The 12,500-nt window shown below is 48.9% G+C and overlaps 2 protein-coding genes across 2 annotated transcripts in view; both read right to left on the bottom strand.

Annotated features, from left to right (window-relative positions):
* LOC135824784 (uncharacterized) overlaps positions 1-5,195 on the bottom strand; it is a 16,763-nt gene extending 11,568 nt beyond the window's left edge. The window contains exons 1-2 of the mRNA XM_065337489.1: positions 5,010-5,195; positions 576-717 (exon numbers count right to left, since the gene is read on the bottom strand). Of these exons, the coding sequence (XP_065193561.1) occupies positions 576-717; positions 5,010-5,022 (155 nt within the window). The 5' untranslated portion in view covers positions 5,023-5,195. The remainder of the gene's footprint in view (positions 1-575; positions 718-5,009) is intronic.
* Positions 5,196-5,352: 157 nt separating this feature from the next.
* Positions 5,353-12,500, bottom strand: part of LOC135824298 (chaoptin-like) — a gene marked incomplete at its 3' end in the record, with an annotated part of 71,113 nt that continues 63,965 nt past the window's right edge. The window contains 4 exon segments of the mRNA XM_065337031.1: positions 5,353-5,873; positions 8,352-8,582; positions 9,821-10,044; positions 10,919-10,981. Coding sequence (XP_065193103.1) covers positions 5,353-5,873; positions 8,352-8,582; positions 9,821-10,044; positions 10,919-10,981 — 1,039 coding nt within the window.

Raw genomic sequence — 12,500 nt, 5'->3', positions numbered from 1 at the left:
GAACGCTACAATGCACTGGATATATGCCCAGCAGTTGTCTCCCATAACAATGATAGCGGATCTGAATCTCACCAAAACAGATCAAGACTAGCGTCAGATAACTGTCTAATCCACACAGCTGGTGAAGTCATGTGAACTGACTCCCCCCGAATGCACACCTGGTCTACACCACACGGAGCACATCGGAGTGGTACGACCAAGACAGTTACCTATTATGCACCCTACACTTCCTGGGATAACAAGTATAGATAGCATGCTGCCTTGATATGAGCTGACATACAAACACACATACACATACACATACACACACACACACACATACACACACACACACACACACACACACACACACACACACACACATACACGCATGCACGCATGCACGCACGCACGCACATGCACACATGCACGCACATGCACGCATGCACGCACACGCACACACACACACACACACACACACACACACACACACACACACACACACACATACATACACACACACACATGCATGCGCACATACAGCCACACACAGACAGACACACACACACATGCTTCTGAAGAAAACTGCGACTCACGCTTGGGGTACTTTCGTTTTGATTGCTTTAGAGCGAAAATTGAACGCAATCATCATGCCAGCGCACCCAACAGCGAGACCTCCGAAAAGTCCCCCTAGCCAGAGCAAGCTGTTTTGATGCGATGCAGGGGTTGAGGTCGGACCTGTACAGGAGTAGAGGTACATAGTCACACACGTCGCACACACATACATGGTTAGCTTTACTTTTGCCAGTCATCACATTAATGCTAACCCTTCGGAGTCCATAACCGTTTTGCCCTCTTCAGAATGCGTGGCAGTCACAAAACATGTGCACTCAATTTCCAGCATATCTTTGGTTCTACACCTATGTTGAAGATCTTGGGCTGCACCCACATGCATACAAATGCCCCCCCCCCCCACAAAAAACAACAACAAAACAAATACTCATGGTTCGAAATCCACCCGGGGACGACAACGGGTTAACCTTCGCATTACAAACCTATACGAGTATAGACTTTTTTTTAAATCGACGGTTTCGCGTACCGGGCAGGTCAAGAACAAGGAGTCGTACAACTCCCTGGTCAAGAACCACCTTTCTGCTTCCATGGGACGCCCCCCACCCCATGATCAGGTGTCAGATGCGGCTCCTAAACGGTGAGGGGAGGATAGATCAGATCCACCAACCAGAGGCCAAAGGCCTAAATCCCATTTGGAACATCCATGTTTTACTAAGCCAGGGAATGATAGACTTTAGCGGAAAGGAAAATTTGGAAACGGTGAATTGGTGCCCACCTGGTCAAAAGGACAGAATCCCTTGCCACATAGGCGGAGGCATGCCCAGGTAGCAGCCCGCCGAGGACTCTTACTGGACAGTGGCTCCGGCAATTCCCCAGGAGACCATTATTAACATCTAGGCAGTCTCACCAGCTTGTTGCCCAGTGTCTGCTATGTCCCTTGGAAAGGACGGAGGGGTGGGATGAATGGACCCCGGAAGTGGACGGGGCGACGGGAATGGGGCGGATGAACCCCAGGAGTGGACGGGGAGTCGGGGTTTTATTATTAGTATTCTTTTGTTCCACGATGGCCCATGGCCAATAAGGAAGATAAATATGATTCAAATCAGTCCGGAATCATTATACAATCAGTCTAGCAAGTAAGGAAACCAACACATTGCAGGGGGATGGGGTTACGATGGGGTACAGTGTGAGCTAATACAGGAACATATGGAGGATGGAATGAGGCTAAACGCCATTGATTTAAACGCATGCTTGCTATTTGTTTCATGCAGGTCGGGGGTAGTTGGTTGAACTTGTGAAGGGACAGGTTGATGGGTGAGTTGGTGTGTCGGTATGTGTGTGATGTTCTCAATGTGTATGTTCTCATGTGTCGTAGTGAATATGGCTGCTCTGTGATTGGTCGTGCAAGGTGAGGCTGTTGCAGGTGAAGGGGAGCGCGGATGTACTTGATGTTGTGGGCAAGAGTAACCTGTCGTAAGAGTTGCCGGGAGACTAATGTGGGGAGTTGGAGATAATGAAGAAGTGAGCTGTGATGGACTGGTGCAAAAAGGGGGATCCGCAAGCAGACACCGGCTGCTCGTCGCTGAATGCGTTCTAATTGGTCCTTCTGTGTGCGGGTGGTGTTGGATAACACGAGACTGCCGTACTCTATAACCGGGCGAATGTAGGCGGTGTAGACTACGAGCAGACTGGGGGTGTGAAGTTGGCCTCGTGTTTTACGAAGTTGGTGAAGGAGTTTTTTGGATTTGTTTATTATGTGCGTGACATGTGAGTTCCATTGGAGGTTGTTTTGTAGTATGATTCCAAGGTGACGGTGTTCGTTGACTTGCTTTAGGGGTGTGCCGTTAAGAGTGATGTTCAGCTGGTGGTTTGGTGCGAACGACAAGGTAACGGTCTTTGAGGCATTGACGAGGAGGTGCCATCTGCGCAGCCAGGTTGCGGCAGCTGAAACGGCTGACTACAGGGACAACTCCGATGGGTGGGGTGGGTGGACCACCACAATGGACAGGGAGTCGGGGGTGGGGTAAATGGACCCCGGGAGTCGATGGGGAGTCGGTGTGTGAGTGTGTGGGGGGGGGGGGGAGGACCCCGGGAGTGGATGGAAAGTCGGGTGTGGGGCGGATGTAACCCGGGAGTCGAAGGATAGTCGGGGTGGGGTGGATTGATCCCCACAATGAACGGCTGTTCGGAGAGGGATGGGTGGGGAGTCGGGGGTGGGGTAAATGGACCCCGGGAGTCGATGGGGAGTCGGTGTGTTAGTGTGTGTGTGTGGGGGGGGGGGGGCGGGGGGTGGGGGACCCCAGGAGTGGATGGAAAGTCAGGTGTGGGGCGGATGTAGCCTGGGAGTCGAAGGATAGTCGGGGTGGGGTGGATTGATCCCCACAATGAACGGGTGTTCGGAGTGGGATGGGTGGGGAGTCGGGAGTGGGATAAATGGACCCCGGGAGTCGATGGGGAGTCGGTGTGTGAGTGTGTGTGTCAGGTGTGGGGCCGGGAGTCAAAGGATAGTCGGGGTGGGGTGGATTGATCCCCACAATGAACGGGTGTTCGGAGTGGGATGGGTGGGGAGTCGGGGGTGGGGTAAATGGACCCCCTTTAAATGGACCCGGGAGCCTGGTAGCGCTGTACAGTATGGCACCAGAAACATACCAGATACATTGTGCATGTACATTATAGAGTGCGTGGAAATTAACCAGGATTAACATCATTTCCGGGAGATTTGAGCATTTTAACCAGGATTAACATCATTTCCGGGAGATTTGAGCATTTTAACCAGGATTAACATCATTACCGGGAGATTTGAGCATTGCAAGGGGTTCATTATTGTACAGGTACTGTCATGGACACGGAAATCCGGTCGAATGACGCGGGGTCGGCGCCCTCAGCGCGTGCAAAACGTTGCGTGCAGTGCACTTGTCTATCGTATGCGTGCTCACGACTGCATGACCAGTGCCCTGGGGCCGCCTGACGTCCGGCCGGATTTCCATGTCCGCGGCAGTACATGTATCGTCTCAAGTAACCGCAACCGACATGAAAAAACCCTGAATGTGTACAGTGTAAGTCTCCCAGGCAATATGGAATAAAAATTCGAACTCGGATGATGAGCCAATGTTATCATGGATAAAAAAAGGAATGAAAAAATGTGACGATTTACAATATACTGCCGATAGTCTACTATAATAATACTGTCCAGCGGGAAACATGGATGCAGTGAATGGGATTTCGGTCTTTGACCACTTGTGGTGGGTCTGATCTACTCCCCTCTCATCACTTATGAGCTGCATTTGCACCTTAATGATAGCTTGCATAGACCTCGGTCCTACCGGTAGGACCTACCGGTAGGACCATCATACACAGACATGTTGCATGGCCTCTGTTCTAACATTGACCTAAAACTTGACCCTAAACTGTTGCTAAGGCGCTAATGAAGGAGTCCACAAATTTTAGACGTGATCGCACAAGGCATACTACGAAATTCCATGGTAACAGCCCATGGTAACCATGGAAACAGAGTATGGAATTATGCATTCCACTGCCTTGGCAAGCTAATAAAAACATTAGGGCCTCACCACAATTGATGTCCCATGGTCGAAATTCACTTTGGATAGAGTTGCTAGCGCACCGACAGGATTATGTGCGGCCATTCTGACATTCGATAAAATTGCGCATACGCAATGCACTGGACATAGCCTTGCATTTTGCGCCATTACTTTGCCTGACAAAGACCTCATCTCAACAATTGTTTCAAGAAATTTCTCAACCAAAAGCACTTTTGCAGCTCGGTTTCTTGGGTCCTACTGGTAGGACCCGTGGTCCTACCGGTAGGACGGTATGCAAGCTATCATTAATTATAGAGGGTGGTGGAGTTCCTACGGATGCGGAAAACACGAACCAGGAATTTTTTTAATTTTTTTTACTAACTGTACACTAAAGTTGCCATGTGACATACACTGTACAGTGTAGACTGTAGCTCGTGCTTATCTTCCTTGTGCTCTCCTTCCCCTAATCGGACCTCTCCTAAACTGAGCCTTCCAAGTTAGAAGGCTGTTGGTTTGCGCCTCGAAGAGGTGCTGGGGCCACACTATAGGCGCGAGGTCGTTGAATGTCTTCCTGTCAGTTTTGTGCATTGCTGTCGCACTCGCTGACTGTGCAGTCAAACCTCGCTTAGCCAGTCCTCTTTTGTTCGGATCCCTTGCCATCCGGAAGAAAATCGTTGGTTACCAATTTACAGCATAATTGTGTCATGCATGTATACAGTACTTGTGCTCGATTATCCGGTTCTCTCGCCTATCCGAATATGTTTTGGTTGAAAGCGGATGTGTGCGTTATCTGACTGCATGTGATCTGCTTATTTAGGTGGACAGGTAGTTATAACTCGTAACATTCAGTCCTTCCTTTTTTAATCTATACATTTTTCGTGGAGAATATCAAATATTAATTCGAATGTGTTGACTCACCACTTGCACCCATATCTTCACCTGTCCCCTGGCCTTGGAAAGTACTGATGTTTGGGGCAACGCTGCTGCCAGAGTTAGAACTTGTTGGAGTAACGCTGGGCCACAAAGACTGCTCCCCTGTTGCCAGGGTGGTCGATGGGATGGTTGTCGGGGTGGTAGTTGGGGTGGTGGTTGGGGCGGTAGTTGGGGTGGCGGTTGGGGTGGTTGTGGGGGTGGTGGTCGGGGTGGTGGTCGGGGTGGTGGTCGGGGTGGTGGTTGGGGTGGTGGTCGGGGTGGTAGTCGGGGTGGTGGTCGGGGTGGTGGTCGGCGTGGTTGTGGGGGTGGTTTTGGGGGTGGTTGTTGGGGTGGTGGTTGGTGTGGTTGTGGGGGTGGTTGTTGGGGTGGTGGTTGGTGTGGTGGTCGGGGTGGTTGTAGGAGTGGTTGTAGGGGTGGTAGTTGGTGTGGTTGTCGGAGTGGTTGTAGGGGTGGTAGTTGGTGTGGTTGTCGGAGTGGTTGTAGGGGTGGTTGTTGGGGTGGTGGTTGGTGTGGTTGTGGGGGTGGTTGTTGGGGTGGTGGTTGGTGTGGTTGTCGGAGTGGTTGTCGGAGTGGTTGTAGGAGTGGTAGTTGGTGTGGTTGTTGGATTGGTTGTAGGGGTGGTTGTTGGGGTGGTGGTTGGTGTGGTTGTGGGGGTGGTTGTTGGGGTGGTGGTTGGTGTGGTTGTCGGAGTGGTTGTAGGAGTGGTTGTAGGGGTGGTAGTTGGTGTGGTTGTCGGAGTGGTTGTTGGGGTAGTGGTCGGAGTGGTTGTCGGGGTGGTAGTTGGCGTGGTAGTCGGGGTGGTGGTTGGCGTGGTCGACGGGGTAGTTGCTGGGATGGTTGTCGGAGTGCCTGCATCAGAGGAAATACGGGATGAAAGAACAACCAACCGTCAGCAACCTAGAGTGGAATCTCAGTTGAGAAGCACACTGGTGAGAATGAACTTTTGTTTTAGAAGATTAAGTCATCATTTGTAAAATTTATTTAGAGGATTCCCCAGAGGTCGTTTATGCCTATCGAGGGGGTCTCCATTCTGTACAGTGAGGATGAGAATATGAGAATACAAAATGAGCAGAGAAAGAGAAATAACACGACGAATTGGACAACTGGGAGTGAGCAAATCAATGAGGGAAACGAGGAATATCAGTGAATACCCATGCAGTAAAATTGAAACTTGGCCATACTATTCTGCAGTTCTCTTTTAACGCTGAGAGTTTTCTCTTCGAGGTAGATATTTGGATCGTTGAATTTGAGCTAGTTTCGACCGAGTTACGGCCTGTTGAAGTCTCACAGTCGAGTGTGTAGAATTCTACACATTCAAGTATGGGTCGGCTCTCAAAGGGTTAAACTCAGCAATATTTTATGATAGAGGTTATTGACCTGCTCGGTAGGCGAACCCGTCGAATTTTTAATTTTTTTAATATGTTGAGTTCGAAACAGGACGACTGACGACACATTATCCAGACATTACAACGGGAACAGGTAGGTTGGGGGAACGACATTTATTATAGACGACGAGACAAGAGACCAAGACGAACGAAACGACTACATTGAAGAGTGAGAAAAGAGAGAGCGAGAGATCAAGTCTGAACGGCAAGATAAAGGGCCTGGGTAGCTATGGCAAATATGGGCGCGCAAGTAGCTACCCAGGCCAACGGAACAAAAGGAGACAAAAGGTGAGTACGTAAGTGCATGCAGGCCAGCTAGAAAAGGTACGGGAGGAGGTACCTAACATATAGTAATTATAACTCCAGAAGTCACTGTCTAAACGCTGGGTATAAAAGAAGAGTTTCGAAGTCGGAAGAAAATATTGAACGGTCTTTTTTGGGGTGGAACCCACACCATAGTCCACCGGTTAAAGCACCGCTCGCCTCAAGCAAAGGTCCCTGGTTCGAGTCCTTGTGGTGACGGTCAACTTTTTCTTCCGACTTTTTCGCCTTTTACATTTCCCCAACCAGTGAATAAATAAGAAAAGCTCCCGTTAATACAGATTACAATTGGACGGAGAGATAAGTATTTAAGGTAAAAAAGTAAAAAAAAAGTAAATTATCGTATCCGTTCCCGAAGGGAACTCACGACGGCCGCTAAAAAAAAAAAGTAAATTATCGTGTCCGTTCCCGAAGGGAACTCACGACGGCCGCTAACACCCGGTAAACCCCAACGACGGCCGCTAACACCCGATAAACCCTAGCGGCAGATGCAGCGCCTAATGGTGGGAAAGGACCAACACGTTACAGGTTATGCCTAGTTTCTGTCCAACACTATAACAGTTTCATGCAAGACACGGGTATTGTCAATTCAGAAGGTGCAACAGTTAGCACAATACGGACTGATGTAAACTATGGATAACAAGACTCAAGTTAGTCCTTTCTTTTAACTCCCGTTATTGCGAATAAAAGTCTTTGGTCACTTGGTATTCCTCCAAAAGAGCTGCCTCACAGCTGCCTCACGGAGCATGTGAGAAGTCCATCAAAGCTTCCACCCGGCTGATTTTTTTGTCTCCGCTCCATCTCTCTCTCTTTCTCCTTCTCTCTTTCTCTCTATTTCTCTCTCTCCCTCTCTCTCTCCCCTCTCTCTTTCTTTCTCTCTCTCTCTCTCTCTCTCTCTCTCTCTCTCTCTCTCTCTCTCTCTCTCTCTCTCTCTCTCTCTCTCTCTCTCTCTCTCTCTCTCTCTCTCTCTCTCTCTCTCTCTCTCTCTCTCGTTGATATCTGATTTCCCTGAACTCCCTGGAACAAGGAGTGGGAGGATGCGCAGCCTCATCACCACTGCTACGCATTGTCTGCACCAAAAACATTCTGGCATCACACAGGCCTCTATAGGAAGCAAGGTTCTGAGTCATCACCCTCTCCCATGTACTACATCATGTAAATACTGATTTCAGGCATGCGTGCCTGAAGTATAATGGGTGCGTTCGATGACTCCCATTAATTGATTCGTGAATGGAATCTCGTCGTTCGATTTCATGTCACGAGTCCTGGAATCGGCTCGGAATCCATTCATCCTGTTCACGTGGGGTGATGTGAATAGCCAGAGGCGATCCACGAATGGATTCAACCTCGATTCATGGGCAAAATCGACCGCATCCAGCTGGTGTCAGGGAATTATTTAGATCAGCCATGGTGGAGAGTGCAGATGACGTCGTGGAATAGAGCAATTAGTTTCAGTTTTAGTTGTATTCCAAACAATACATGGCTGGGGTAGCCAATGACCACTTTGTGTGGCGATTGCAAAGTTTTTTTTACCCAAACACAGCTAACAAGGAAAAGAGTCAGAAGTCAGAAAGAAAAGGAAAAGATTAAAAAGAAGCAATTAGGGACTAAAATTGCTTACGGACGCAGGCTCCTTCGAAGACGTGATTTCCACTCTGGCATGTACAGCTGTATGAGGATGGCGGTGAGATCCCCCAATGACAATTGACCTCTTTGGCACACGTTGAGCACGTAAGTCCATCCACGCAGCGCGTACCGTCGAACGCAGCCTGACGTATTTTCGAGCTGCTGCAGCTGCAACCCAGCGACCCACTGGAGTCGCACACCAAAACTGCCTCTTTACATGGCTTCACTGCACAGGCATACAGGCACGCAGTGTAAGCACAGTGTAAGCACAGTGTAAGCACACCCAACCTCAGACGTAGTAGAACAGGTAGGGAAGACTACACGGTACACTTAGTGATCATTCATCTAAAGACAGAGGTGAAGTCAAACTCTGGCAAAACATACCCCATTCGGGTACTTCTTACCCAAGGGAGGGAGAGAGGGTCAAGGGAAGGGTGACGGGAAGGGTCGGGGGAAGGGTGAGGGAAGGGTGAGGGGAAGGGTGAGAGGGGGAAGGGTGACGGGGAAGCGTGACGGGGAAGTGTGAGGGGAAGGGTGAGGGGGAAAGGTGAGGGGAAGGGTGAGGGGAAGGGTGAGGAGAAGGGTGAGGGGAAGGGTGAGGGGAGGGGGGGGGGGAAGAGAGGGGTTAGTTGTAGTGAATCGTGAGATCACTCAACTCCACTCCATACTTGTACATGTTGTCGCATTGTCTGCCTAAATCTGCTATCTGCTATCTGTATAATTATTATTGTACACTGCATGTACACTGCATGTCCACTGCATGTACACTGCATGCACTGCATGTGCACTGCATGTACACTGCATGTACACTGCATGTTCTCTTGGGAGTTGCAAGTGCTGGATCGGGCCAAGATCATACATGCTTTTTTTCTATAATGTTCATACTTGGTTATGGTGTGCTTACAATAGTTGCTGCTGTCTCTTATCTTGCAAGCAAGAGCTCTTTCCGGTTGGTGAACGGCTGCCCAGTTTATTACTTTTAGTACCTGTATTATTTGAACTGTACCTCACCCCCAGTCTTGATCACAGTCAAACTACATCACAAGTGGCTCTTGTTGTGTATTAAAGACTGGAGGACATGTGGCTCTTGTGTATTGAAGAAGGCAGTACATGTGGCTCTTGTTGTGCACTGAAGACTGCAGTACATCGCGACCAGCTGTACACACGAGACTGCCATGCTTCCATCTGCAGAAATCTGACAGCGCCAACCTTGGCGAGGGAGAGTGGGGGGGGGGGGGTGTTATAAAGGGAGACTGCCACCCATTTAGAAGCCAGTGGATCTTTTTAGGAATTTTTCAAGGGTCCGACACATAGATTAGGGCACTTTCGTAAACAATCATAGTAAGAGAGTGAGCAGAATTCGGTCGGTCTGTCGGAACAATCTGTAACCATCGGAGCGTTTCGGCAAGATCGGGACAGGTGGCAGCTCTGTACACAGCATCAGCAGTGGTGAAGGGTACTTACGAGCCGTAATCCTGGCCACCTCGTTCCGGATGACTTGCTGCCGGTCGTCAAAGGAGTCGAGCAGAACTTCGCTATAATTGCCGTTATAGGGCAACCCCTCTGCACTAACGTTAGGCCACTGGTAGACATCAGCGAGTACAGCCAGCGGGCATGTCGTCGAGTTGGACAGTGGGTTTCCGGCAAAGTCCACAAGGCCCAGCGCCTGAGAAGTGTAGTCAGACGTTCTGTGAGTGCAGCAGCAGCAGCATATAACATAAACAGCAGTGTAGGAAAAAGTAAAGTTCACCCGTTCGCGTTACCACCGGCTATCGACCTCTAGGCGAAAATTCACATATTAACTTAATGATAACAAATTTGTAACATGGAAATTGTGGGCACAAGTTAAGCCATCGAGTCCACCAACTAAACCAGATTTTTGTACCCACAATTTTCATGTTACATTTTTTTTCCTTGGCTCACCATCTGAGTTATTTTACGATAAAAATAATACAATTGTGTTGAATACCACACCCAGCTTAGGAAGTTTTCGTATGTGTCAGGACAGCACCATGCCTGTGATACCAGGGTGGCAGATGCAGCGCCTAACGGCGAGGGTGAGGTGGTAAGTCTCACAAACCTCGTTAGCAGCAGTGTCGGTCAAGTGTCCATTCAAGGCGGCAGGAAAAGCACGTGATAACACCCTGGAAATGGAGAATAATCTCTTGGCGAGAACGCAGCACTGCAGTGAGTGCGCTGAGCGATTTGAAATAATAGAATATAACAAACTGTAGCTAGCAACAAGGCTGGAAGACTGCTCCCATTTACTACTTGAACTGGGTACATCTCCCTGCCCACGGGGTACATCTCCCTGCCCAGGCATGGTCTTAGATTAACCTAACACTGAATGGGATACATCTCCCTGCCCAGGCTTGGTCTTAGACTAACCTACTGTTGCTACCCTTCTGAAGAGTTTCAAGGGAAAAGGCTCGAAGGGTAGATTCAAAATGTTTGAAGATCGAGGGTGTGTATGCACGCATACGACATTCTTTGAACCCATACCCACTTATCATATACACATGAACACCAATGATCAACATCTGTAGTTGTCCACGACCTTACCGAAACTTGAAGTGGTTGAAGAATGAATTGGCAATCGTTGTTATCTTGTTGTTGCGTAGCGATCTGGAATGGAATGAACATGACAAGCGTGCAAATACAGTAAATGCGGTTTTAGACAAGTGGTGTGCACTGCCTGGTTGCTAGGTCTCTTACGTTGCCATGGGACTTGTTGATCAAAACCTGTTCTTCTTCTTCACCCGTGTCTTTTCTTTGGTCGCTGCACTAGTTTGTTTTGTGTGATTACTACCAAGAGTCCATACCCCCCAAGAATGTGCGACTCTGTACATGGGGATACGCGCGGCGGAATTCCAACATTACGTCGAAAATGACGTACATGTTTGTTGCGCTTGTACTACTCCCTGGTTCCAAGCACCGCGGAATGCGGAGTTTTGTACAGCTGTGCCTCAGCGGCATGACGTAATGTTGGAATTCCACCGCGCAGTGGGCCTATTGCAGCCAGACCCCAGTTGTATAATCTTGGGTGATGGACACCTGTTACTATGACTACATGTCGATAGACGACGTGGTCGCCATTTTGTGCATGTCCTTTTTCCTGATGGATCTTGGATCTTGTGGAAAAAGAACAGTTTCTTTTCTCCCAACTTTACTACTATTTCAATATTTCAACTCTCTTGATTCCATGTTGGCTTGGTGCATGTATGAGTGTGCTGGAGTGCTAGCTGGAAGAGACAGAGAAAGAGACAGAGAGAGAGCAGGAGTAGTTTAAAAGTAACAGACTAATCACAGAGGCAAGAGTTTTTTTCTTCGCGACAGTAAGCATACCTGTCAACCATCAGACTTGGCCGGGACCTTATAGCGAGGGTGGCAGTCGGCACCCAGAAGTGCATTAATTTCACCGTACGCCTCAAAGCTACATACGTATACTTTTTCATACCTAGGTATGGCATTGTCCCGATCTCAGGTTTGCAACGGTTGGCAGGTGTGCGTAACGATACACTGGAGACTCCGTTGCAGTCGTGAGCAATATGCTTTACTTGATCTGTCTGTTGTTCTGAATCCATTACAGCATTGGTGATAGAACAGAAAGTTTCCAGGCTGTCCAATAGAGTCCTCTATGCTGAACGGCTGAGCTACTTCCAACATGGAGAGGAGGATGTACGACAGTATCGAACATGCTGACAACAAGAATAGGAAGTGGAAGACGATTGTGTTGTTACTCCGAGTTATACGCACTAGCCAGTCATCAGACAACAGGTTTCTGTGGATCACCTCATGCCTGAAACTCGGAGTAGCAACACAATCGTGTTCCACTTCCTATTCTTGTTGTCAGCATGGGCGATACTGTTGTACATGTGGCTGCGTTTGTGTCTCCGTGTCATACATGCTGCTGACCCGTGGTGCATGCTGCAGTGTTTGTGTCTCCGTGTCGTACATGCTGCTGACCCGTGGTGCATGCTGCTGTGTTTGTGTCTCTATGTCATACATGCTGCAGTGTTTGTGTCTCTGTGTCGTACATGCTGCTGACCCGTGGTGTATGCTGCTGCGCTGCTTTATTGTATTGCTGACACATACACCTTCCTGTGCTGATATCGAGTACACCACTTTTGTGCTGATGAGTACA

The sequence above is a fragment of the Sycon ciliatum genome, chromosome 9 (assembly GCF_964019385.1).
Source record: "Sycon ciliatum chromosome 9, ocSycCili1.1, whole genome shotgun sequence".
Taxonomy (NCBI): Eukaryota; Metazoa; Porifera; class Calcarea; order Leucosolenida; family Sycettidae; genus Sycon; species Sycon ciliatum.
The sequence above is the reverse complement of the archived record's forward strand: the minus strand, read 5'-3'. Positions and strand labels throughout refer to the sequence as shown.